Source organism: Sarcophilus harrisii, chromosome X, assembly GCF_902635505.1.
Source record: "Sarcophilus harrisii chromosome X, mSarHar1.11, whole genome shotgun sequence".
Classification (NCBI taxonomy): Eukaryota; Metazoa; Chordata; class Mammalia; order Dasyuromorphia; family Dasyuridae; genus Sarcophilus; species Sarcophilus harrisii.
In genome coordinates this window covers 9,103,945-9,130,656 of record NC_045432.1, presented here as the reverse complement: position 1 = coordinate 9,130,656, position 26,712 = coordinate 9,103,945, and the positions used below count along the sequence as shown (strand labels likewise).

At 47.3% G+C, this 26,712-nt stretch overlaps 1 protein-coding gene across 1 annotated transcript; it reads right to left on the bottom strand.

The window, feature by feature from the left end:
- Positions 1–796: 796 nt before the first annotated feature.
- Positions 797–26,275, bottom strand: AMER1 (APC membrane recruitment protein 1). Its single transcript, XM_031945256.1, has 2 exons — positions 26,209–26,275; positions 797–8,915 (listed from the first exon to the last, which is right to left on the bottom strand). Exon 2 carries the CDS (start codon positions 8,832–8,834, stop codon positions 5,781–5,783), a length of 3,054 nt encoding a protein of 1,017 aa, XP_031801116.1. The 5' UTR covers positions 8,835–8,915; positions 26,209–26,275; the 3' UTR covers positions 797–5,780.
- Positions 26,276–26,712: the final 437 nt, after the last annotated feature.

Sequence of the window (26,712 nt, the reverse complement as noted above, 5' to 3'; positions counted from 1 at the left end):
TGCCTCAATTCCTTTCCTTTGTGGCTAAGGAAAACAAAGGCTGAGAAAAGTTAAGTGACTTGCCCAGAATCACCTAGAATATAGCCAAGTCACAATCTCAACCCAGGTTCCCTGAATCCCATTTAACAGTTTCCCCTGCGCCATGCTACTTCCCAGAGGTTTCCCTGTTGGACAATATGGCCTGGCCCAGTCCTGCCTCTCTGTGCTGTGGCCACGTGCTGTCCTCTTCGCCTGCTCCTTTAAAATAATGAAGATGGCATGTTTCCATGTCATTTCATGGTTTTTGATGCTCTTTCCCTATGGCAAAGAAGATAGAGCAAGGAGTGTTATCTCTATTTTAAAGATGAGGAAACTGAGACCCAGAGTGGGGAAGCAGATAGTTTGGCCTCTTAAAGACCTGGTACTCTGGTAGTCCCCTGGTACTCCTATGATATCAGTGAGGAAACAGATAGTTAGGGAGTTAAACACAGGATTCTAGCTTGAGCCAGAAGAGTCCTTAGCCCAGGGAAGGAAGTGACTTGCTTAAGGTCACATGTTCAAGAAAGGGATAGAGCTGAGATTCAAAGTTAATCTCCAAGCCAGCACCCAAAGCCTACTCTCCTGTGTTGTCTCCTCCAAGTTTCCCAGTCACCCCGATACTGCAAGCAGGTGGCATTAAACACAGGCATGACTTGAAGTTCAGTGCCTTTCTTACAGCCCCAAAGCTACCCAGATTGACTGTGCAGCCTCCTCCAAAAGTTCTGCCCAGAACGTGGCCCCGTGGGAATGACAGGAAGGCATACCAAGAACTCGGCCATCTCTCTAAAACCCAGAAGTTTATTAGAATCTGCAAAATGAACATTCATTATGAAAAGTCAGAAAGTTTAAAAGATGGAGCAAGAGTGAAAGAAATCAAGCTGGGGAAAGTTCGTTGGGGAGGAGAGGCCCTTAAGCACAGCACCTAAAGTCAAGGAATTGATTTCAGAAGCCGTGTTAAAGACAGAGCACTTTAAGCAAGGGCTTGTTTGGGAGAGGGTGGAAGCTTAAGATGGTCAAATCTCTGTATTTCAGGCTTCAACCCAACCAACCTAAAAGCAGCAAGTTCACTGTGAGCTCACAGAACCTAACTCCAGTGACCGGGTTGGGGGTAAGGGTAGGGGTGAGGGGCCCAGGCAGCAGTTTCCTTTCTTTCCCCCCAACATACACTTGCATTCCTTCAGCCCTTCCCAATCAACTTCCCTCCCGTCCCCTGGGTGAAACAGGGAAATCTGAGCACTGAAAATAAAAACATTCATTTCAGAAATCTCCGTCTCTCCACCCCACATTCAAGCTGGAGCAGGGAGGAAGGGAGAAGGGACCAAGGGAAACGGGGGAAATGCAAGCAGGTGGTGATTGGTCCCCAAATCTTGTTCCCATGTGGGCTAAGAGCCAACACCAAAAAACAAGATGGTTCTCGAGGAGATTTTCCAGAGCCAACTCCCAGAAAAGGAGGAGGGGGTGTGGGAGGAAGCATCTCCCCAATTCCTGGCCCTTTGATGAGAGAGCAGGTATCTGATCCAGAAAAGCCATCTTAAGGCCCGAAGCCCATGCCCTCTGAGAATGGCAGAAAAACAAAAACAAAAACAATGCTAGCACACGTTTTAGGAATTCACCAAGTGTGTCCTGGGCATTCTAGCTCATAACACCAAGGGGAAGCGGGGGACAGGGGCATGGAGATCACAAAATTTCCTGGACGACGACTACTACTACTACTACTACTACTACTACACCACCACCACACACACACACACACACACACACACACACACACACACACACTCACATAACAATAGAAAGTCAGAAATGAAAAAACAAAATATCTACACCAAATTAGACCAGCACCCCTCCTCAGGTACCACATAGGTACCTTGTGCCTGGGCATTCCCTGCTGGCATCACAAGGGGATCAGCATGCTATACTGGGGACAGGGCTAGGGGGATAACAACACTAGTCACAGAATCATGAGCCGGGTCAATTCTAGTCTATGTGGATCATTTCACAGACTGGGAAAGACAAGCCCAGGGAAAGCAAAGTGGGGATTGAAGGCAATTGAGACACCCTCTTTGTACAAGCAGAAATGTCTGTTGACTTTCTCTTTAAATTGTAAACAGCAATGCTTAAAAATAAAATATCTAAGAAAAGAACTGTTGATAAACATTTCCCATGAATATAAAATGCAAACAATATAAAAATAGATAAAATTGGCCTTTTATATATATTAAAAGCAACTTGGATGTAACATACCCCTGGATAAGGTGAAGTGGGCACCCTCCAAGCCCTTTCTTCCCTCCCCCCATTCCAAAACACCTGAGTGTTTGAGACCCCTGTTCATAGGAAGCTCTGGGCTTTCTACTTGATTTGAGGTGTAGCTGTGGGCAGACTGGCCACTTTGCCTGGCTCCTGGAAAAGAGCCAAAAGGTCATTTTCCATAGGGCAAAAGATGGCTGGCTGAGATATCCTCCAGGTTTGGGGAATGGGGATGGGAAAACTCCAAGCAGGTGCTAAGGCAGGATGCCTTATACAGACAGGAAAGGGAAGCAAAGCCATAATGAAATCATACTCTTAGAGCTGAAAGGATGCTTAGAGATCATTCAGCCTACTTTGCTATTTTACAGAAAAGGAAAACTGAGGCCCAGAGAGAGAAAGGAACTTGCCCAACCATTAAGTACCAGAGTGGAAATTCAAACACAGGTCTTCTGATTCTAAATGCAATGGTTTGGACTAGATGTTCCTGGAGCACCTGGAGGGTCCCTGGAGCAGGAAGTCTAGCTGGATGTGCACAAATGGATTTGGGAGACCTTCCTTCACTTTTCTGGGCAAGCACTTTCTATTACAATGTCTTCCTCCTTATCCCAGGCAAAGCTTGTGGCAGTGTGAAAAGATTGGTACGTGGGGCTCTGCAGTGTGGGCAAGTCACTGTATGAACTCAGTTTCCTCATGTAGAAAACAAGGGTAGATTAGATCACCAAGAGGGCCCTTTCCAAGACTCAATTCTATGGTCTCAAATCTCAGGCTTAATCATTTGTCACAGTAACAGCAGTCTGGAACTGACTTCTCCGATTGTCCTGTGGCCCCTGTTTACCAACTGTGATCTACTTGATCAGGGCTCTTAGGGGATTCATTTCTCAGACCTGAGCTGGCCCAAGGTACCGTCTCCTCTTGTGCCCTTTTAGCACAGACCATCTGAATGAAGAATTAGCCTCTAAGGGCTCAAATGTGTCTGTCAAGGACAATGAGCAGCCACAGATCCTAAAGGAGGATGTGCTGAGCATGGGCATTTAACATAACTGGTTGTTTTGGCTTCCATTCAATCCTGCAGTGCAAAGGTGGGCTTTATGCTCTTTCTCGCATAGGATTCTTCCCATTTCCAGCCTCATCTCAGGCCCAAGCAAAGAAAAGAGGTCTCAGCTGGAGGCCCAACTGTCTTTAGGGATAGCACTGACTCATCCCAAGTGACTGGCACTGTATGTTGGGTTCCCAGCTCTTTCTCTGTTGGCAATCCTCCAAAGGACTTACCACCCAATTCCTCTCTTCTTTTCCCATGCTGGCTGCTTGCCTTTCATTGGCATGGGCTGAGGAGTCCGAGGTAACTCGGTTCAAATGAGCAGACAGAAACTTCGGCTGCCCTGGAGGAAAACCCAGGGCCAGAGTGAGCCGAGACAGGGGACTTCCTGCCAGACCGGCCAGACGTATTTCAGCTCCCACCTCCCTGGACAGCCTTGGGCGGAGGCCAGGGAAGAGGAATGTGGGCACATTTTTCTGGAATGCAAGGCCTCATAACAGGGGTGGGGCCTTCACTAAGAAGGAGGAAAGGCCCTGCCAGCATAAACCACCAGCTAGCACCAGTTTCACTAAGGGGACAGCTTGTTGTCATCTGAAGGCATGATCCTTCAACTGGCCAAATCCAGCCAAGAACACCCAAACGGCAAAAGGGAAGTGACCCAGATCCTGGCCCAATGACTACTTCCAAGCTCTATGATGCAGGCTACGGCAGTCCCGGGCCCGCTGGAATCCGGCAACAACTGTTCAGGCACCCTTCTCCAAATAGAAAGCTCTGGTAACTTTATCCTTCCACATACAAGTAGGGGGAGGGGGAAATAAGTCAGAATTTGGGTCGTTACACACCCAGAAGACTAATATCTTGCATGCAATTCAAAAGAAACTCAAGCAGAATTACTCAGAGCCCTCTTCCCATGAATAACGAGAGGCTCAGCATGGGGTTTCAGACAATCACAAACACACCACCAATCCAACCCCCTCATTTTACAGATGAGGAAACTGAGACCGAGAGGGGAAGTGACTTGCCCAGAGTCACATAGCTAAGTGAAGTGGCGGACAGGCTTCAAAATCAGAACCTCTGACTTCAAATCCTGCTTTTCCCCCACTGCAGCACCAAGAAAACTCCCTTATGGGCTTGTGCCAGGGAGCTCCCGCCATCACTTATAACCTAGTTAAATGTTAAAAAATGATCAGAAACAAGAGGGGAGGGGGAACTGATTGGTTTGAAAAGTGGAACTCTCATGCAATTCTTGGTGCAGCAGCATGGAAGAAATGGGGTGGGGGGAGGGAGAGAGACACACGGTCTTTGGTGACGTTAAGGCCAAAGGAATTGGCCAATAAAAGCTCTTCTGACGCGAAGAAGCCAGAGATGCTTTTGGTAGCCAATGCAAGGGCAGAGTTTGGTGCCAGCCAGCTAAATAACAACAGGTCCTCTCAGGGCATGATTTTGCTTCTGACCGGAGTGAGGCTTGCAGGATAACATACCAGGAAGCTGGACTCAAGGGACTGCACCTCCCACCTCTCAAGGGACCTTCCTCCTTTAACGAGGCCTTGGACAAATCTTTAGTTCTCCTCACTCCACTCTCCTAAAAACCAAACTGAACTGAACTACCCTATGACAATAACATGACAACAAAACAACCACCGAAAAACACCTCAAAGTCCAGCAAAGTCTAATTTAGGCTGTCTCACAATCCCATACTCTAATGGGAAGAATATGTTCTTTGTGATGAGACTATGGGAACTTTCTTCTGAGGAAAACAGGAGAAAATGGTGAAAGTAACTTAGCTAGACCCCAATATTTAGCTTATTGAAGGGAAAAGGCTTCTATGGGTGATGCCTGCAAGACACTCTTTTCCTGTCTTCATCTTGAAGAGTCCAATCCACCCCCCCCCCCCACAGGGAATGGGGATTTTGTCCACTCCAAGTCACTCCAAAGCCCAGGTTACAAGGTGGGCTCCCTTGTACTTAGGGGAACAATATTTAGAAACCAGCCTCCTACCCGTGAAGGACATTGGGTTCAGATATCAGTGGGGATATTCTCACCCTTGAGCCAAAGGTGGCAAATAAGCTGAATCAAAGGGAGAATTGCACCATCATTGCCCGTTGATGATAAACCACATCAAATAGATCGATGAGTGTCGGGGGAAGGAGAGGGGCTGGTCCCTTGCTGGTAATCAGTGCTGTGGCATGTTCAAAGACAGCAACATCACTGACTCGGTAGGCATTGTGGGTATGAAGGCATGGCAGCCAAAACCCTGAATGGATCTTAAAAAAACAAAAAAATGACAAAGAAAAAGCTAGGTGTGCATCTGTTTTCTGATGGGGATATATATTCCATATGATACAGCCAATGGAGGAAAGAACTTTTACAACTCAAAATAGCTTTCGTGGGGCAAAATACTTTTTGAGTTCACCGGCAAGCACCTCTTATGTTCTGGGCCTAGCCCCAGAGGCTTAGGCCCCAGCAGCTGCAGCAGGTGCTATTTGGTTGTGCTCACGTTCATGGCACCGGATGGGTTACTGGGGGGAAAAGGAACGCCATGGCCGCCCCTTCCTTTGAGCGGATTAGTAGTGGTACCCCTAGACTGTGAGGGGCACCATTTGGGGTATTCTTCCCAGCCCTGAGGAGAGAGGGGTACCCCTTGGATGACGCCCACAGATCTGCACTTGGCTGAAAGACTAGAGGAGAAGCCTCTGGTAGGCCCTTTGGATTCTAGGGGCATCAGGAATGCCTGTTTCTTGGCCTCAGCCTGGGTATAATGTGCTTGAGGATTCCAGAACGGGCCCCCCTCCAAGTCCAGGTGAGAAGGACGGACGGCCTGCTGCCGAACCTGGGGCCCTGGATTCCAGGAGTCCCTTGGCGCTAGCCCCTGGAGGGAGCCATAGCAGGCTGGGGACCCAAATGGGGTTCTAGCCACATCTGACTGCTGCCAGTTATGGTCAGGCCCTGTTGATGGGGAACAGTGGGTCCAGGCTGGCCAGTCATATGTTTCTGGGGGCTCTAAGCAGGAGCCAAAAGGGCTTTCCCATTCCCACCTTCCCTCCCTAGACTCTGCCAGCTTTGCAGATTCCATGTAAGTCGGGGCTAGCTGAGAGCCAGTCAATTCTAGTTCCAGGGTCTCTGTGTCCAGGGAGCGGCTCCTCCTGTTGAGGGTCACAGGGGGTGGCAGGGGGGGAGGGCTCAGGCCGGGCAGACCCAGGTGCCTGGGGAGGCTGCCCACTCCCCAGGGAAAGCCTCGGAAAGAGCTGAAAAAGAAGCGATCGTCCAAGTCATCCAAGGCCTCCTTGGGAATGTAGCCTACGTCAAAGTCCTCATCATTGGTATGGAACTCAGGGGGGCCCTCACACTCCCCTTCTCCTTCCCGCTCCACATCAGCAATGTCAAAGGTCACCATGGGCGGAAGCACTGGGAGATTCTGGGCGAAAGAAGAATCAGAATCAGAGCTGCCGGAAAGACTGGAGAACAGGGTCCCGTTACTCGTGAACTCTACCAGGGCCTGGGAGAAGCTCATGGCAGGATCTTCCTCCCGCTCCTCTAGATCTACTTCTGGGCTTTCCACTGGCACGTAGGCACGATAGGGCCTATTTGGGGACCTGCCTTCAAAGCCAGTCTCGTCTGGACCTGACTCAAATACTTGGTCACCTGGGCAGAGCTGAAGCAGGCAGCTGCTTTGGTCTTTCCACTCATAACATTCTTCTGGAGGCGAGAAATCCCTCCAAACCGGGGCAACGGGTAAGACTGAGCTGAGGTTCCGGCTGGCAAGGGGTGGCCCCCCTGGACCCTTCCTGCAAGGGCCTGGGAGCCTCTTGTGATGCTCTTCATTGGGCTTTTCCCGTAGGGGATAGGGCTCTTGGGGCTCCTGTCTCTTCCTCCGGAGCTCCCAGTAAAGCAGCTGCCTTTGAATGGCCACCAACCTTTCCTCCTCCGTCTCCATAGTGCCCAGAAACGGGTCCAGCTCTTTGTTGGGGGGAAAATGTTCAAAAGACAAGAAATTGCCAAAAAGTTCGTGACCGGGGCCTGGAGGATCAAACAGGCCTTCATCCCCTGGTGGGGAGTCCGTGAGGCTGTCACAAGGCTCAAAGAACTCATAGAGGGCATCCCCGCTGTAGCTGTCCCGTGGCAATCGATCTTTTTTCGTAGGGCCCAGACCATCAGCACAATCATCTTCTGGTCCTGGGGTGTTTGAGTCATAGTAACCTTCATCGCTATTAGGGGCAGACTCTTGCTGATCACTCTGGGGAGTCAGGAGCTCCGCAGGCTCAGGATTAGCATATGGCTGGGCCCCCTCAAATAGGTAGCAGCTGTGGGGGACCAACTCTCTGGTGAGGCAATAGATGTTGGTCTCTTCCTGTGCCGACTCAGCCCTCTCAGACAAATGTCTCATGGTTTCTTCTTCCTCCTCTTCCTCTTCCTCCTCCTCCTCTTCCATTTCGTCAGGCATGGCCATCTCTTCACCACCTCCTTGGTAGGTGACTAAGCAGGAGCTCCGCTTGGCAGACTCTCGCCCAGGTCCTCGCTCTGCAGAGACGACACTCTCACTGATACTGTCTACATCCTGCTCTGCAATAATGTCTCCACAGCCTGTCAGGGAATCAAAACTTTTTAGGGATGTGACATCCCCAAATAGGAGGTTCAGCTGATCCCCAGAGAGACTTAAGCGTGTCTCTCCCTCGTCTTCATCTCCCCTCTCCTCTAGGCCAGGGGAATCCCCTGGCCCACTAGGTTCAGGATTAGTTTCAAGTGGCAGAGGCACAGAGCTGGAGGTAGCCAAGAGTTGCTCTGGGTTCTCCTGGAACATCTCTGTGGCGACCAGTGGAAGGGGGTCTAGTTCTGGGCCTTGGAGTTCAACGGTTTTAGCTTTTGTTGGCAGGAGAGACAAGCACTCATCCTTGGTGATGGGCTGAGGGGTCGAGCCTGGAGGCTCCCCAGACCCTTCTTTGGGCGGCCCCAGTCCCTCTTTGTCTGAAAAACTCTGCGCAGGCTCGAGGGCCTTGGATTTACGGTGGCGGCGAATACTACTGAATAACCCTTTCAATCCTTTCTTTGGCCGGGGTGCAGCTGAAGGCCTCTCTGGTCTGGGCTTCTCGGGCCCACTGGGTACAGTTTCCGTCTCTAGGGCTCCATGGGAGTTCAGGGGGCTAGGGAGCAAGTGGGGGGACATAGCTAGGGGTGAGTTGTGGTTAGCTCCTTTGACAGAGAGTGGATCTGACTCCTGGCAGCCCTCTTGTAGGCCATCATGGGTCTTACTCTTGCTCAGACCCTTCTTTGCAGTTCCTTTCCCTGGTCCTTTGCTCCGGCCACCCCCCAAAAAGCTGGGAAGAGTACAGATGCTTCTTTTGCCACCAAAAAGCTTCAGTGCTGTCTTCTTGAATTTGCCTGGCCCTGCTAGGGGCAGCTCAGAACCGGGGCCTTCAAGCTCAGGTGCTTGTCCAAGAGCTCTGCTTTCCGCTCCTTTGCCCTGCTGCTCCCTACCAGCCACTTTTCCTTTAGCCTTGGTGAGCTCCTCGGAATGGGCATCCTTGTATGTTTCCATGGTGACGGGGACCAATGAGGTGTGAAACAGGGACCTTGGAATTGGGCCCGGGCCACTGGTCAGGACATCTCACGGAGGGCTCTGGAACAGGTGAGAGAGAGAGAGAGAGACACACACACACAGTAGTGAGAAAGTGTCCAGGCTCTGTGGCTCAGCTTGAGCAAAGTTAAACACAACGTTAGGGAAAACCTTCATTTACTCTACACTTTTTTCCTTTTTGTCTCTCCCTTTCTAGGCCCCAAAGCAGTGAAATTCTACACCGAGCCACAGGCAGCTGTGCCTCCTACACTCCCACCACAATCTTCCTCCCCTCCCTTCCATCAAGGCTATCCCTGTGGCCTGACTGGCTGCTGGAGTCATTACCGAAGGGCACAGCACCTGGAAAAACCAGAATCATGTCTTTATTAGGCTCCAACAGGGCAATTGTTCTCCAAGTTTTGTCAAGTCAACCTCCATAGTATATCCTCTCTCTGCCTTCTCTCCATTCTCATAACCAACCTAGTTCAGGCCCCTATCACCTTTCACCTGGACTCTTGTAATTGCTTCCTCCGGGCTAACTGCTGTTTCCTCTCCAATCCAGCCTCCACACAGCTGCCAAAGGAATTTTCCTGAAGTGCAGGCCTGACCTCCTCACCCTCTTCTCAAGCACTACCTCTTACCCAAGGCCTTTCCAGAATCCTCCCAGTTGCTAGTATCTCCCTAGTCCCCCCAGTTACTTCAATGTGTTTTGTATTTACTTATCAACACAGTCTTTTTTTCCCCCATATAATGTAAGCTCCAAGGACAGGGGTTTTTGTATTTTTTGTATTTGTATCTCTAGCACTCAACACTGCACCTGGCACACAGAAGGTGCTTAATAAATGCTAGTTTACTGACCGGTTTCAGGTTAGCCTAGGTGCCGGCTTTCCTGGCTGGAAGGGAGAAAATTAGAGACGGGTTTCAGTGGACAGAGCCCTGAGCTTGGAATCAGAAAGAGCAGAATTTAGATTAAGCCTCCACTACTTTTTAGCTGTGTGACTCTGAGCAAGTCACTTAAGCCCTGCCAGCATAAAACTGGGGCAGGAAATGGCAAACCACTCCAGTCTCTTTGCCAAGAAAACCCCATAAACAGTTTGGTCCATGGGTTGATGAAGATTTCATCTCAACTGAACAAACCCCCAAAAGCTTTTGCCTCTTTTGTGAAGCCTTCCCAGATTTGGTCTGGGCTGGGTTTAGCACCTCATCTTAAATGGAATCATCTTCACCCTAGATTTCCTGAGCTGTGATGACCATGGATTGTGGAATAAAAATTTTGGAACAAAGAATTAGAAAGAAAATAAACATCTTGTACTAAAGAAGGGAAAGGGACCTGTATGTGCCAAAATGTTTGTGGTAGCCCTGTTTGTAGTGGCCAGAAACTGGAAAATGAATGGATGCACATCAATGGGAGAATGGTTGGGTAAACTGTGGTATATGAATGTTATGGAATATTATTGTTCTGTAAGAAATGACCAGCAGGATGAATACAGAGAGGCTTGGAGGGACTGACATGAACTGATGCTGAGTGAAATGAGCAGGACCAGGAGATCATTATATACCTCAACAACGATACTGTATGAGGATGTGTTCTGACGAAAGCGGATTTCTTCAACAAAGAGAAGATCTAACTCAGTTTCAATTGATCAACGATGAACAGAAGCAGCTACACCCAGAGAAAGAACACTGGGAAATGAATGTAAACTGTAGTTTTGTTTTTCTTCCCGGGTTATTTCTACCTTCTGAATCCAATTCTCCCTGTGCAACAAGAGAACTGTTCGGTTCTGCACACATAGATTGTATCTAAGATGTACCATAACCTCTTTAACATGTATAGGACTGCTTGCCATCTGGGGGAGGGGGGGGAGGGAGGGAGGGGAAAAATCAGAACAGAAGTGAGTGCAAGGGATAATGTTGTAAAAAAAAAAAATTACCCTGGCATGGGTTCTGGCAATAAAAAGTTATTAAAAAAAAGGAATGCTTGAAAGTATAAAAAAAAAAAGAAAAGAAACATCTTGGAACATAACAGGTAAACTTTAGACAAGTCATGGACTTTCTGAAAATTAGACTAGACCAAATAGAAATCAATGACTCTACAAAGCCATGCTAGAAAATGCTATCCACATCCAGAGAAAGAATTGTGGAATCTGACTGCAGATTGAAACATGCTATTTTCACTGGGTTTTTTTTTTTTTTTTTTTTTGGTGGCTTTCCCTTTTTGTTTTCCTTCTTCTTTTACAACATGACTAATGTGGAAATATGTTTAGATGATGGCACATGTATAACCTATGACTGCTTGCTGTTTGGTGGAAGGGGAGGGAGGGAAATCGGAAACTCAAAATCTTGTTGAAAATGAAACCATTTTTCCATGTAATTAGAAAAAATAAAATACTATTTTAAAAAATGCCAATCTATTAAGGTAAAAAAATCAAAATACTGAGAAAAATGTAAGATATATTATAAATGACTAACTAGAAAACAGGTCAAAGTGAAATATCTTTTAAAAAAAAGATCCCTGGACCCTTTATTTCAAGAAATCATAAATGAAAACCATCCAGATTTATTTGGACTACAGGGCAAAGTAAAGAAAGTATTCACTTATTACTCCCTGAAAAAAATTCTCAACAGGAAAAATACTAGGAATGTCAGAGCAAAAATCCAAAGCTTCTTATGACAAAGAAGTACTTTAAAGAGCTAGAAAGAAAGTGGTTAAGTATCCAGGAATTATGGAAATGGCACACAAGACTTGAAAGCTTTTACTCTAAATGAGAGGAGATGGGCAAAACATGTAGGCTTAGGCACAAGAATACTTTATCTTGCAAAGCAAGTAAAATCCCTCGGGGGGGGGGGGGGGGGGGGGGGGAAGTAGACTTTTATTGGAATTATGGACTTTCAAGCATCTCTGATTAAAAGACCGGAGCTGAATGAGAACTTTGAAATGCCAACATAAGGATCAAGAGAGGGCTAGAAATAAAAATGTATTTGAGACACTGGAATAAGGTGTATGATGTTGCAATGCTAATGGAGTAGAAAGAAATGGATCTCTCTCCAGAACCTCTTCAAAGGATATTAAAGAGACCAAATAGGAAAAGCAGAAAATTAGAGAATCTATTGGTTCTGTCCTGAGGGATTTAAGAGGGCAATGTAGAGGGAAGGTAAAGGGAGTACACCAGTATGAGAAGGAGAAAGAAAGGGGTAGAATTTAACTATTTCTCATCATTGGAGTATACAAGAAGTACACAAATATAGAAGAGAGAATGCATCCAAACCTCACTATTATCATAAAGTGATAAAGAAGGGCTGAACACATTTACAAGTTTGGTAAGAAATAACAAAACTCAACAGGTAACAAGACAGATGGCAACGGAGCAGCTAATACCAAATACCAAAGCAGAGAATAACAAGAAGCAAAACAAATGTCTTGATCCCAAAGGGAGGGAAAATCAAAAGGAAAGAAAAAAAAGAACTAGAATCTAAGGGGGGTGCCTGTCACTTGGGAAAAGGCCAAATCAATCATGGTATACAAACAGAATACAATGCCAACACAAGAAATGAGGAAAGATTATTTCAGGGAGTCCTGGGGAAACATAAAATTAAATAGGAAAACCAGGATAATATTTATACAATAATAATATAATAGAAAAGATAAACTGTTGTGATATGGGAGCCATCTGCCAGTGGCTGCTGGAGTTCTAACTCAGACCTGTAAAATGGATCTCTTCATGTGAGAGGAAGAAGAGGAGAAGGAGGAAGATGAAGATGATACAAGAAGACTGAGAGGCAGTTGATTGTCTGACCTCCCTCTTCTTCCCCCTTGCTTCCTATTTCATTCCCAATCCACAAGGAACATCTGTGTTAGGAAAAGCTGCTTTGCAATTCCTTCAAGTGTTATGATTCACAGTTGTGGAGGCTCCTGCCCCTTCATGGTCCTTAACAGTAAACAATTTTGAAAGAGTCAAGATCTCTGATGATTGCAGTGATTAAACCATGTTTCTAGAGGATTTATGATGAAGCATGATACTCACTTCCTGACACAGAGGTGACAAATTCAAGGTGTAGAAGTAAATGTGTGGACACAGTCACTGACTTTGCTTTGTTTGGCTCTGCTTATTGGTTACAAGGGTAGTTTTTTCTTTTCTTTTTTTTTTTTTTAATTGTAGGGTGGAGAATAGAGGGCCATTGTAAAACTTTTCAAAGTGCAGAAATTCAAGGTGATTGAATAGATAAGCAAGACAGCTCTGAAAGTACCAGATTTAATTTTTAAATATATATTTTTTATGTTTGTGGCAGCCCTGTTTGTAGTGGCTAGAAGCTGGAAACTGAGTGCATGCCCATCAATTGGAGAATGGTTGAGTAAATTGTGGTATATGAATGTTATGGAATATTATTGTTGTGTAAGAAATAACCAGCAGGATGAATACAGAGAAACCTGGAGAGACTTACAGGAACTGATGCCGAGTGAAATGAGCAGAACCAGGAGATCATTATATACTTCAGCAACAATACTGTATGATGATCAATTCTGATAGACGTGGCTCTCTTCAACAATGAGAGGATCCAAATCAGTTCCAATTTATCAGTGATGGACAGAACCAGCTACATCATTGAAAATACACTGGGAAAATGAGTGTGGACCACAACATAGCATTTACACTTTCTGTTATTGTTTTTTCTTCCCAGGTTATTTTTACCTTCTTTCTAAATCCATTTTTTTCTTGTGCAACAAGATAACTGTATAAATATGTATATATTTATATACATATATATATTGTATTTAAGATATACTTTAACATATTTAACATGTATGGGACTACCTGCCCTCTAGGGGAGCAGGTGGGGGGAAGGAGAAGAAGAGTAGGAACAGAAGTTTTTGCAAGGGTCAGTGTTGAAAAATTACCCATGCATATGTTTTATCAATAAAAAGCTATAATATAATATATATATATATATATATATATATATATATATATATATATATATATATACACATATATATTTGAAATGCTAGAGGTATGGAAAAGAAATTTACAGTTTTATATACAATTCTTATTTTGGTGTTTTCCTTAGTATGTGGAAATGCTTGTCTAGGAACTGTTTATTAAGGTCAAAAATTTTAAATTATAAACAATTTTGAATATACAAAACTAAAGAGTTTTTGTATAAACAAATATACTACAGCTAAAATTAGAAGGGAAAATAACAAATGGGGGAAGAAATCTTTGCAAAGTTTGTTTGACAGAAAGTATCATAGCTAAGATACACACAGAGACATATATATGGGACTGATTCAAATTTATAAGCCTAAGATATTCCCCAAGAGATAAATGATCAAAGGCTATGAACCAGCAATTTTCAAAGGAAGTCATCTGAACCATCCACAAATGAAAAATGTGCCAAATCACTAATAATTAGAGAAATGAAAATGAAAGCAACTTTGAGATTCTACCTCACATCCACCAGATGGGCAAAGGTGACAAAAGGGTAAATGACAAATATTGTAGGAGCTGTGGGAAGATGTCCATTCAGTACACTGTCGGTGGAGGTGTGAATTGGTCCAGCCACTTTGCAAACTAATTTGGAACTATGCCCAGCAAGTTACCAAACTGTGTCTGGCCTTTGACCCAGAAATATTGCTAGGCAAATTCTTTAAAGAGATCAAAATGGAAAAGAATCTATATATACCAAAATGTTTTTAGTTCTTTTCACGGTCACCAAAAATCGAAAACTAAGGGGCTGGCCTAGTGGCAATGGCTAGACATATTATGTCACATGAATATTAATATTCATTCATTATGAATATATATTATTCATATCATTCAATCAATTTATATTTAATTTATTAATATTCTTGTATTAATAATAATATATATTAATGTCATATTAATGACAAAATGGACAACTTCAGAGGAAGACCTCTAAGAACTGATGCAGGGTGATTTGAGGAGAATAATGTAAATAGTACAATATTACAGAGAAAAACTTATCAATTAAAATTATTTAAAGTGTCTCTCCTCCATCTAAGCTCCGAGGAAAGGGTGGCATGGTTCTCCACATCTATAAATGTTGGTTACCTCTGGAATGGTATCCTGAGGCTGTGTTGTTCAAGTGGCAATTTACCCTCCCCCAACCTGCAGATTATCTCACACTATTTCTGAGAGCCTTAACTATTAGAAAATTACCTTATCACTTCCCTCCCGTTCCACCCCAAACAATCTGGAGCCATCCAAGGATTCCAAGGGAAGTAGAGGAGGACTGACCACTTCCCGCATTTCTGGGGCTAGATTCTTTCAATGGGCTACACATCCAAGCAACACTTTTCCCTTGAGGACTCCTTTGCTGTCCTAGATCTCTGGGGACAGTGTAAACCCAGAAATCTGGGGGAGGGGAAGGGTGAACTGCTCCAAGAGGGAGACAAAGTCATGCTCCTAGTGATAGGCAGTGAAGGCCTATGGTCAGTCGCCAAGGTGATAAGATTCCCACATTTAAGTAGGACCAGAATTTTCAGAGGGAGAGGGGAATTGGATCTGTGTCTTTTCCGGTGACCCTTTGAAAATTCCTTCATTTCAGGAACATCGGGTTTGAGTACTTAAGTAGCAGAAAGCATTAGACCTGGAATCAAGACTCAAGTTTGAATGCTGGCTTCATATTACTTCCACTCCCTGGGCCTTCTTTGTAAAATGAAGGACTCGGTGGTCTTTCCCACACTAGATCTAACTTCAGGGTTCATGAGATCCTGGGTTAGGGAAAGGCCTTCCTCAAAGTCACACAGCAAGTTAGAAGAATTAGGATTCACACCCACTTTTCACTCATTGGCTTAGTGATTCAGGCCAAGGGAACCACAATCACATTCATCAACATAAAGTTTCCATCTAGAGTACACTAGATTATTTTGCATAAGTTCACATGCTTCTTCTCAATGGGGGGGAGTGAGGGGGAGGAAGGGGAAGAAGAAGGGAAGTAGGGAGGAGAGACTTGAACTCAAAGTTTTCAAAACAAATGTTAAAAAATTGTTTTACATGTAACTGGGAAAAATGAAAGTTTAAAAAAAAGTCAAGCAATATCAGAGCTTGTTGTCCTTTCCCCCCTCAGAGAAGTGTTCTGCTCTGTCACTCGCCGGAAGGAGGGATTTGGCTGTGCAGGCCTTACTTGCGGGAAAATCAGGCAGATCAGGACAGCCTTGCCTCTCCCAAATGGGAGACAGGCACAAGCATGCTGGCTGGCATTCGGTTCAAAAAAAAGCACTCAAACCAATTTTTCTGGAGAGAAAGGGGAACGCCATCGCTGTCCCTGGAGAAAGTCCAGGTTCTAGTCCAGCTGCTGGGATAGAAACAAGCCTAACTGCTATGATGAGGCTGGCACAAGGAAAGGAGAACTAGAGCTGGTTGTAGGGCACGGCTTCATTCATTTCTTTCTCCCCAACGCCACCACCCAAAACAAGGCCCGGCTCCACCATGTGCTAGGGAGGAGGGCTTTGGCTGTGCGCACGCACAGGAGAATCGGGCAGACACAGCGGGAGTGGGGCCAAAAACTCGAATGTTGCTTGACTTGCTTTAACATTTTGCGGGTTATAGTTGTCAAACTTTAGACTCTGGGTTGCATAGATCTCAACAGACCTGGTATTTCATAAGCCCCCCCAGGGGTGAGCCACCACCCTGCTGAGGTGGCTATACAAAGAGACAAAGATTGGATAAAATGAGTTTGGGGGGAGGGGTTGCAATCTATACCAGCAGTGCCTAGCCAGATGAGCTTCCAGACCTATCAGAGCAAGTGTACGTCACGTGGGTCTCTGTACACAATGGGCTCATACACTTGGAGACAATATGGACAGGGCCTTTCTCAGGCCTAAAGTCATCCATGACCTTCTTCACTCCAAGAGTCTGAAAAATGCAAAGGCCGTATTGATGGATTCTCCATGTGTACACTCAAGAGGGACCAAAGCCCAGAGTTTCTTATAGTAGGGGGACACTCTAGCATAGTTACTGTGGCTGATTAGTCAAAGCTTTGAAGAGGCCCAGAAGCCAATCCAAAGAACAGTCTACCAACTTTACGGTAGTAGCAGGCAGCTAGGTGTCTCAGTGGATAGAGTACCTCAGTTTCCTCATCTGTAAAATGGGACAATAACAGCACTTACCTCCTGGAATCCTTGGATGAAGTGACATAACTTATATAAAGTGCTTTGCCAACTTTAAAGTGCTCTGTAAATCCTAGAGAATATTAATAATAAACCAGATGGTCTTTGAGCCAGAGGGGGAAATGGGGGAAACTGTGGCACTGCAGAGTGTTGGACTGTGAGTCAGATGGCCTGGGTTCAAATTCTACTCTTTCACTGGATAACCTTGAGCAAGGTTAACTGCCTTAATTTTCTCACCTGTAAAATTAGGGAGTTAGACTAGAGTTGTTAACTAGTAACAATACCAGCTAGTGTTTAAATAGTGCTATCAGGTTTGCCAAGCATTTGACAGGCTGTCTCATTTGATCCTTACAACCTTCGAAGGTAATTCCTATGATTATTCCCATTTTACAGATGAGGAAAAATAGATAAGGCGAAGTGACTTGTCCAGGGTCACACAGCTAGCAGGTGTCAGAGGTCAGATTTAAATTTGAATTTTGCTGACTCTAGGGGAGCAGGGGCCACAAGGGAGATGGGGAAGGGGGAAAAGCTGGCTGGGGTCCACAAAGGGAAAGGAGGAGGAAGGGAAGAAGGAAGGATGGAAGGAAGGAAGGAGGGAGGGAAGAGAGAGGAGGAGGGAAGAAGGAAATGAAGGAAGGAAGAAAGGAGGGAAGAGAGAGGAAGAGGGAAGAAGGAAAGGAAGGAAGGAAGGAAGGGAGAGAAGGAAGGAAGGAAAGGAGGGAGGGAGGGAGGGAGGAAGGGAGGAGGCCAAAGCCTCTCCTTCACCCACCCTGAGCTGGCTCTGTGCTGGCTGGGCACAGCCCCCAGTACACCAGCACATCCTATCTTGGCAGTGATCCCAGCTGTGGATTTCCTGCACATCCCAGAATTCTCTATTTTCCAGCTGAAAAGGCCCTCAGAAAAGGTGTAGCCCAATCCTTTCATTTTGCAAAGGAGGAAATGAAATCCAAAGAGGGAGGTGTCCTGCCCAGGATCGGGGCGGGGGGTAAGGGGACCACAATGTAGGCAGCAGAGCCAGGATGTGGCCACAACAGATTGGAGTCCTTTCTATCCTTTGGCTTTGGAGCCTGCTCTGAGAGCTCCTGGCTCATCTCAGAGGGACTTTGGGCAGGGCTGTCTATATATAGTTTTCACAGAACCAGAATCACCAAATCTGGGCACTTTCCTCCCTGTTCATCTCACCCAGCCACCTCCAGACAAGCTTGGTCTCAAACTGTTTCTTTGGCAGTTCCTTGGCCACTATCCCTAGTGCTGGATGGCACCTTCAGCCAATCTTTCTCCAATCTTCTCTAAATTCAGCCTGCTATGGTTTCTGAGGAGATGGCGGACAGTCTACCAGTTACCACCATTCTTTACCAGTTCTCCAGAGGCCTGACAAGCTTGGCCAACTCTGGCCTCAGCTCATTTCCAAAGAGGTAGCAAAATCCCTAACCCAGTTTGCAACCTCGGTTTGCCACAGAAGCAAGAAGCAACCTTGGGCCTGGAAGGTAGGCTGGGCTGATCCTGGCCCTGTCCTGACTTGCCGTTTGGGTCTGGGCAAAACACCAAATGTCTTTGGCCTCCGGTTTCTCTTGGTGTCAAGATAGGTTACTGGACTGATTTCATCTTACCAGGAGTTTCCCTATAGTATTACTGGGCCTCTAGGGAGTGTAGGACTGGACAAGCAGGTAGTAGTTACTTTCAGGGTCACAGTGGCCTCTGGTAAGCTAGTCCATGGCCTTCCTTCTAAAGATGCAGAATCTGGAGGCCCACAGATGAAAAGGGACAGCTAATAACTGGCAGAGGCAGGATGGGCTCATAGGTCTGTGGCTTAACTTCTCAGAAGATACCAAAGGCAGCTATCTGGGGATTGGCACTGAGGTCCAGGTGAATCCCACCTACTTGGGCTTTGGAGCGGCGCTCACGTTTGAAATCCAATGCTCAATGGCATCTGAGCAGCTACACTGAGCTGTGTACGGAGGCCGTATGCATGAGGCTTTTTATTTTCAAGAATGCTTTCTGCCAATGTCATCTGCAGGCAGGACAGCTAGGGTTACTGTGCCCATTTGAAAGATGGGGTAACCCAAGGCTGGAGAGTAGAAGGGATTTGCCTTATTTTTTTTTTTTAATAAACTTTATTTTGTTTTCTTTTGCGACACGCCTAATACAGAAATGTGTTTGCCATAACTTCACATGTACTATTGAATTCAATGTGTTTGTCTTCTTGAGAAGTGAGGAGGACTGGGAGGAAGAGAGAGAATCAGAATTTTTTTAAAATGCCTGTTAAAATAAAATAGGGAAATATTTAATAAAATAAAAATAATTTTAAAAAATCATTTGAAAAAAGAAGAAGGGCTTTGCTTCAGGTCACGGACCAGGAGCTTGGCTGAGAAGGCCAAAAATGGTCCTAAAAATAGCTTCTCTCACCAATGGCTTTATGGGCATCTCCAAGTGGCCTTCCCATGGGCATCTCAAATTCAACCTCTCCCAAGAAGATTCTCCCTGCCCTCACTTTCCTCTTTTGGTCTTCCACCTCAAGTCCTTTGACAGGCCTTTCGGGATCTTCCTAATTTTTGATGGCCTCCCCATTCCCCATCTTTATCTGTCTGTGAGCATGTGGCAACTCCCAGTGAGGACCGTGATTGTCTCACTGTTGTCTCTGCATGGCTTGAGTCCAGCACAGTGGCCAGCACAGAGCAGGTGCTTAATAAGTGCTTACTGAACAAAGGAATGGATCCAGGAGGCCTATGGTTGCCACTGGAAACAACTTGGTGCATCCCTGGCATTTTGGTTCCTGCCTATGTGTTTGTACTTTAAGTATGAATGGCCTTGACATTGGCGGTCTGGCATGAGCCTCCCCCCCCCCCCGCCCCGGGCAGACTCTATCGTTCAGTGGCCCCTCACTCTTGGGTGAGGGTGAGCGGGGTTGGACCCCAGCTTGGTTTATTCCCAATCTCCTTTTACTCTCCTGAGGCAGGGGGGCACTTCCCTCTACAGCAAGAAGCTATACCTGGGGCTTGGCTTGCCAATGCCTTTATTTAACATAAGGGGAAATTGAGGGTCAGACAGAGAAGCATCTTTCCCAGAGTCCGTAGCACAGCTAAGAAGCAACAGCAACCCTTCTGAAGTCCTAGTGGCCCTGTGGTGAGGCCAGCTGCTTTCCCCTGTCTCCTAGGCTATAAAGACCACCTACAGGTAATCCACAGGAGGGGCCCTCAAGCAGGACAGCCCTCGCCTGCCCACCCTGATGGCTGGCAGAAGGATCCTGTTGAAAACTGTCTTTGCATCTGTTAGGAAAAATAAAATACTATTTAAAAAAGAAAAGATGGATTTTTCAGTAAAGAAAGCCTGCCTCAAGAGAAGGGGGAGGGACTGAGGCAACTGATGCCTAGAAGCCGAGTGGGACACTGTCCCGGCCCCACAAACATACATACACATGATGTCACCTATGCGGCCACCTATGTGCACACATACCCTCTCATACACTTATATACACCCCTCCCCCACAAAATATAGCCACACATCACCACATAAACATGCAACGGCTTCCACATCCACACCCCCTACATATACATACCCCACTTGCATCGCCTCCACAATCTCCCATCAGTATTTACCCCACACTCAGAACACCCACCCACTCATACAGCCACCCACTTTTCCCTAGGGAGAGCGAGGTCTCGCTGCAGTGGGAGAGAGCAGTGGGTCTGGACTCAAAAAGACCCGAGCCCTTCGGTTCAAATGAGGCCTTAGCCATTCATTAGCTGTATGATCTTGGGCAAGTCACTTCATTCTGTTTGTTTTACCTTCCTCATCTGTAAAATGAGCTGGAGATGGAAATGGCAAAACATCCAATACCTTTGCAAAGGAAACCTCAAATGGGGGTCATAAAGAGTTAGGCATACATGAATGACACCGCCACCTTTCCTCACCTACATGCATGCACACGCATGTGCACGCGCACACACCCACATCCACACAGTTACCCCCAAAGCCAACCCTGAAGAGATGAAAAGGGATTGCAGATCATAATACGTGGCCACTGGAGACCTGGGAGTCCCCCACCACAGAAATCGACCTCCTCCTGCCAAGCGGATTCTTCCTTCTTCACCAACAATCAAAACAAGTAATTTTGCCATTTTTCTAACTTCCCCCTAGTGAGTTTGGGGAGCTTGGGGCTGAGGAAAGAGCATTTGAATCTGGAGGCCCAGGATCCTTGATCTGGAGCTGAGGGAAGCCCCCAAATTGAGTTCAAGCCCCTCATTTAGATAAAGAGGAGGTCCCACAGAGCGGAGGCAGGAATGGAGGGCCAGCGAGGCTAGCATTTTTTCCTATCTTGTTGTTTCCTCAGACCTGCTTCAAGACATGTTCACCTATAACCTTTGGATTTCAGAATTCTTCCTCCATGAAAATAAAGGAGTGACATTAAGACGACCTTTGAGATCCCTGACTATTCTGAAGCTTATGCCCCTCCAAGTGAAAAAAATTGCAGCCCTCTCTGAACCTTGCTCTGGAAACAAACAGAAGACTGTCAGCTGAGAAGCTTTCCCTCTTCCTCCAAAAAGAACCCCAAACTTTGCAGCTTCTCTTGTAGCATTCTGCTTCCTTCTCTCTCCAGCCTAGAGATTGGATTTCTCCCTACTAGAAAGTCCTTTATTCCTCACTCACTGGTCAGAAAATAAGACATTCAAGTACAGATGAAACGTTTTGAGATTCTGAGCTGAACAATTCTAGTTGGGGCTGGCTCTGCCACTTGGTGGCTGTGTGACTGTGGGCAAACTGCTTGCGTTCTCTGGGCCTGTGACATGTTCTGTCAAAGAAGAGGCTGAGACTAAATGATCTGTGGAGCTGAAAGGCTAGCTAGAGCTAGACCAGACCCTTAGTTTCTGGGGGCGGACCCGACCCCTTCATTGTTCCGGTGGGGGTTTGACACATGAGTTGCCCAAGGTGCAGAGGCCAGTCCCTGGCCCCAAAGCCAAGGCTCTGCCCTCTCTGGGTCATCACCAAGGTCCTTCTTCCATAGTCCTTTCCCAGCTGTAAAAAAGTCCATCTCAAAAAATCAATCAATAAATGAATGAATAAAAATTTTAAAGTCCATTTCTATGACTTGCTCTGGAGAAGTGCTAGATACAACATAGTGAACAGCTTGTCTCCATCTGCCCTAAAGAACAAATTCATTTTTAAACCATAGGGCAAGGGAGTGACTAAGAAGCTTTCCAAAGAAGCTACCTGATATCAGAAGGAAACTAAATTGCCCGTGTGGCTTCCGATAGCTCGCACATACCTTCACCTGGCAGCCCTGGTCTTTAGGGTCCAGTGCAGGGGAATGGAGAAGATGACCTCTGGGCTTTCATGACTCCCTCCCGCTTTCATGATCGTCCCATTCTGTTGCGGTACCAAAGAGCTGCTCCCTGCTCCCACTTTCAGAACGTCACGCTAACAGTTGGCAGCATCTGGAACACTCCGAAAAGTCTGCCAGGTAATCACTTCCCTGCTTTTCAAGGTCATGCTAATGCCAGAGAGGTCTTTTGTGAGAGTGCCTAGGCCAAACTCCTCATTGGAATAAACCGAGGCTCAGAGAGAACCCGGATCCAATGCTACCAACGAAACAGCTTGTTCTTACTTGCACATTGCTACACATTCTTGCACCAGAAGGTGGGAGCTTCTAACTAAATACTTTCTTCTCCCCCTCCCTGATCAACCGAGGATGCTTGGAGCTAACTGTCCGGGAAAGAGGGGGCAAGTTCAAAGACTGTGGGGGGGAGGTGGGTCACTCAATGGTGACACTTGAGATAGTTTAGTTTTCCCAAGAAGTCCTAGATGTAATTTGGCTCCCCTCCCCCACTTGGGTCCAAAGTTCCCCAACGTTGGTGATAAAAGAAAGCTCTTGTTTGGGATAAGTTCAGGCTCCCACTTGGGGGAAGAAGCTCTCGGGTACTAGGGAGAGACACAAACTAGCAATGATTTGAAAGAGCAGCATTTTCCTGAAGGCCTCAAATTCTGTCCACCATGATGTGTTTGTGAGACAACATCTGTCTAACTCGGCACAGCTGTACTGCTTATAAGTCAGCATTTTAGTGACCTTCCAAACAAGACAGAGGAGCTTATTACAAAGGGCCCCGGTTCAAGGTCAGAACATACTAGCTGTGTGACTTGAGGCAGGGAGCCTCCTGCATGAGCCTAACGAAACTGGCTTATTGAATAGCACAAGAATACTCAAGGTCCCTATTTCACAGAGCCATTGGGAGGGTCCTAACTGTCCACTTAGTTTTTCATCTTGGAAGACCCAAAGGAGATATTCAGTTTGGTTTTTCATTGAGTACCTGTTATGGGCAGCACGGGACCAAGGCCCATTGAAGGCTGACTCTAATACACTGGCAAGACTTTTATCCTTACCCTGTAACTGGAATGCTACATGGGACATAGGTCATCCATAGAGAGATTTAGGATTCTAGGTTCCTAGATCTAAAGCCAGAACTTCACAGCTCATCTAGTCTAACCCCTTCATTTTACTGGGGGTGAGGGGAAACAGAGGCACAGAGAAGGGAAGAGACCTGTCCAGGACTACACAAACAATAAACCATCACCCTCTGCCTCTTTCTACCAGATCACACTCTCTAGAGTGTGATCAATTAGAGAAGCCTGACAGGGTTCAGTATAACTTACACACCTGAAGGATAGCAATGATCTAGATAGTAGCGTCCAATCCAGCCTCTAGTACAGCTGTCTGAATCACTGTCTTCCCTGCTGAAATCCGCAGGGGTTCCTCGAGATCCAATTCTGGCATTAGCGGCCTCCCCTATGTGTAGTCAGCCACTCCATTGGACTGGTGGGCTACCGCAGGTGACCATATCCTCTACTCTCCACAGTAGGTGCTTCTCATTATTCCCTACCTGAGTCCTTTCCTGCTATTCCCACCTCATCCCCAAGGCCAGCTTCTTTAAGAAGCCTTCTTCGTCTAGCCTAGCGGCAATGCCACTGCCCCTCAGACCTCACAGGGCATCCTATTGTTTCCTAATAATGCACTTGGAATGGAATGTGCAATGTCCATATCTGGACCGGCGCTGTAGCCACCTGTTTACAATGTCACCTCCTAGACTATAGGAATCCTATCTTCGCCATACTTCATATACAGCGTACACAAGAGTTGCTTAATACAAGAATTGGTGTCAGGTAGCAAGGAGCTGCTGAGGACTGTGGGTCCCTGCTCTAAGTTTCAGTCTTTTTTTCCCCTCAATGGTATTTGATTTTTCCAAATACACATAAAAGTAGTTTTCTACATTCATTTTTTTCTCCCTCCCCCTATCCCTTCCCTCTCCCTCCCCAAGACAGCAAGCAATATGATATAAGTTAAATAGTCTAGGCTTTAGGCTTCTGGGGCCTGGAAGACGCTACAGTCTGCTATGATGGTTCCCGAATATACTGAACCAAGGAGCATTACTCCCAAGCCAAGAGGACTGAATGCCATTTCCATCATCCCTTGGTGTCTCAAGACCCTAGATGACTCTAAGGTTGGAAGTCAAGTTCAATCTTAGTTCAGCAAGCATTATTTTCCCTCTTCTGTCCTTAGCACGTACCTGGGCTATCCACCTTCAAAAGCTTTCTGTGAAGCCGCTCCTAGATCAAGCACTGGCCAGTAGCCACCAAGAACAAAGGGGTACTCGAGCATCTGTCCCACCAGACCCTGCATCCAGAGCGAGGTCTACGGCACACCTCCCTGAAACTTGGGAGGCCAAAAAAAAAGGCAGCCTCCTTAGCCCCTCCCCTCTCTTCCCTACTCAAGGCCAGCTCTCCTATTTCAATGGAAGTATATACAGGCAGGATTGTGACACACAGAAAAGAGGGCGGGACTAGTGGGGTCTGAGACAATAGGTTCAGATCCCAACTCTGCAATTTACTACGCTCAGTGACCTTGGATGAGTCCTGTTCTCAGTTTTCCCATCTTTAAAACAAGACTAGGTGATTTCTCAGGACTCCTCCAGCTCCAACATTCTGAGCTACTACAAAAAGCAGGATGGTCCTCCCACAGATGTGCCTTATCCCAAGCCAAGGTACATCTCTCTACAAGGGGGAACCTCAAGTAACTGAAGACTCCAGCAGGAATTGAGGTGGGAAAGAGGCGGACAGTGGACCCTGAAAAAGGAGGCTGAAGGAAAAGTCCAGGGGAATCTCAATAGGGGAGCCCGTAGGCATGTGTACTGGGGGGGGTAGCTTCACTACATTTAGAAAACTCTGCTCTTTTCCCTCACTTAGCTTCTTTCCCTCCCCGAGGTCCCCCTCGATTTGTACCAACAGCAATTTCAGGAGCATTCTGCCTTGACCAGAGGTCAATTGGGAGCACTCCCCTTCCCATCCCACCCCCTCACCCCCACCCTGCTTGAGGGGTGGCTTCAGTCAGCTATAGAAGGGGGCAGGGAGATATATATGCCAGGGATTAGGGAAGGGTGTGGTGGAAGCCCGAGAAGCCTCATCAGTTTCTCTAGCAAGTCACTCTGCGGGACAAAGCTGCACGACGGATTCACAAAAGGTTAAGTGGCCAGGAGAGCTCAGGGTCCCTGCTCTAGTTCCAGGGCCCTTGGCTTTGGGGGGCGGGGGAGGGCGCACCTGTCCCAGTGGGGGTGTCACTGTCCCTCTGGACATCTGGGCTCCCACCCCCTTCCCAGAGTGCACCTCCTCAGACTGGGAGAATCTGTCCATGCAACAGCAGCCTTTTTACTGAGTGGGTGTCCATACTTCTGTCTCAAGGTCTGTGCCTCTCCCAGTGCCCGTGCCGGCTCACTGTGTGGGGAGGGGGGAATTCCTCCGAGCAAATCAGTGACTCTGTCTCTACAGCCGCCGTGTGTGTGTGTGTGTGTGTGTGTGTGTGTGTGTGTGTGCGCGCGCGCGCGCGCTCGCATCCATCTATGCCGAGAAGTGCATGTGTCTCTTGGTCCCTTCATGTCAGCATGTGTGCCTTCTGCCTCAGGTCACAGTGGGTGTGTCCCTGAGTGTGTGCTCCTGGGGGCGGGTGTGCACGCGTGTGCGTGCGTGTGCATGCAATGTATGTGTGCATGCTTGTGTGTGCGCGCGTGTCCCGGGCCTTCAGGCTCTCCGTGGCCAAGCAAACGAGGGAAGGTGGGTGTGCCTCCCTTTCCCGGAATGCTCCCTTCTTCCGCGGCAGCCCCGCGGGGTCCCGGTCTCCCCACAGCCCTACCCCCGCCCCCAGGTGCGGCCAAGCCTCCCCGCCGCCCTCCCGAGAAACCTACTTACCGGGCCGCAGACGCCGCCTCCCCGCCCGGGCATTGTCTCCCGCGCCGCCGCCGAAGCTCCCGTCACCTCCGGCACTGGCCCCCCCCGCCCCGCCCCTCCCCTCCCTTCTCTCCTCTCCTCTCCACTCCTCTCCTCTCCTCCCCCCAGCGGCTCGGGCCAGCTTCCCCGCCCCCAGCTCCCAGCGCTCAGCTCCGCGGCGCCAGAGTCGCTGGGTGGGACCTCTCTCTCCCCCTCCGTTTCCTCCCCTCCTTTCCCGTCTCCTCCCCTCCTCTCCCTTCGTCTAGCGTCTTCTCCTCTCCCCTCCCCTCCTTCCGACCGGCGGGCGCCGGGACCAATGGGCTCTGCGGCTGGACGAACCCCCGCCTGTCCTCTATTAGCCTCCGTGTGTGTCTCTTTAAATGCAAATCAGCAAGAGTCGGGGGGTGGGGGGAAGCAAAGCCGGCTAGTTGGCCCCCCCTCCCTCTCTGCCCCGACCTGCCCGGCCAACTGCCGGACGTAGGGCCT

Coding starts and splice junctions, on each gene's coding strand:
- AMER1 (XM_031945256.1), bottom strand. CDS start 8,834: ATGGAAACATACAAGGATGCCCATTCCGAGGAGCTCACCAAGGCTAAA.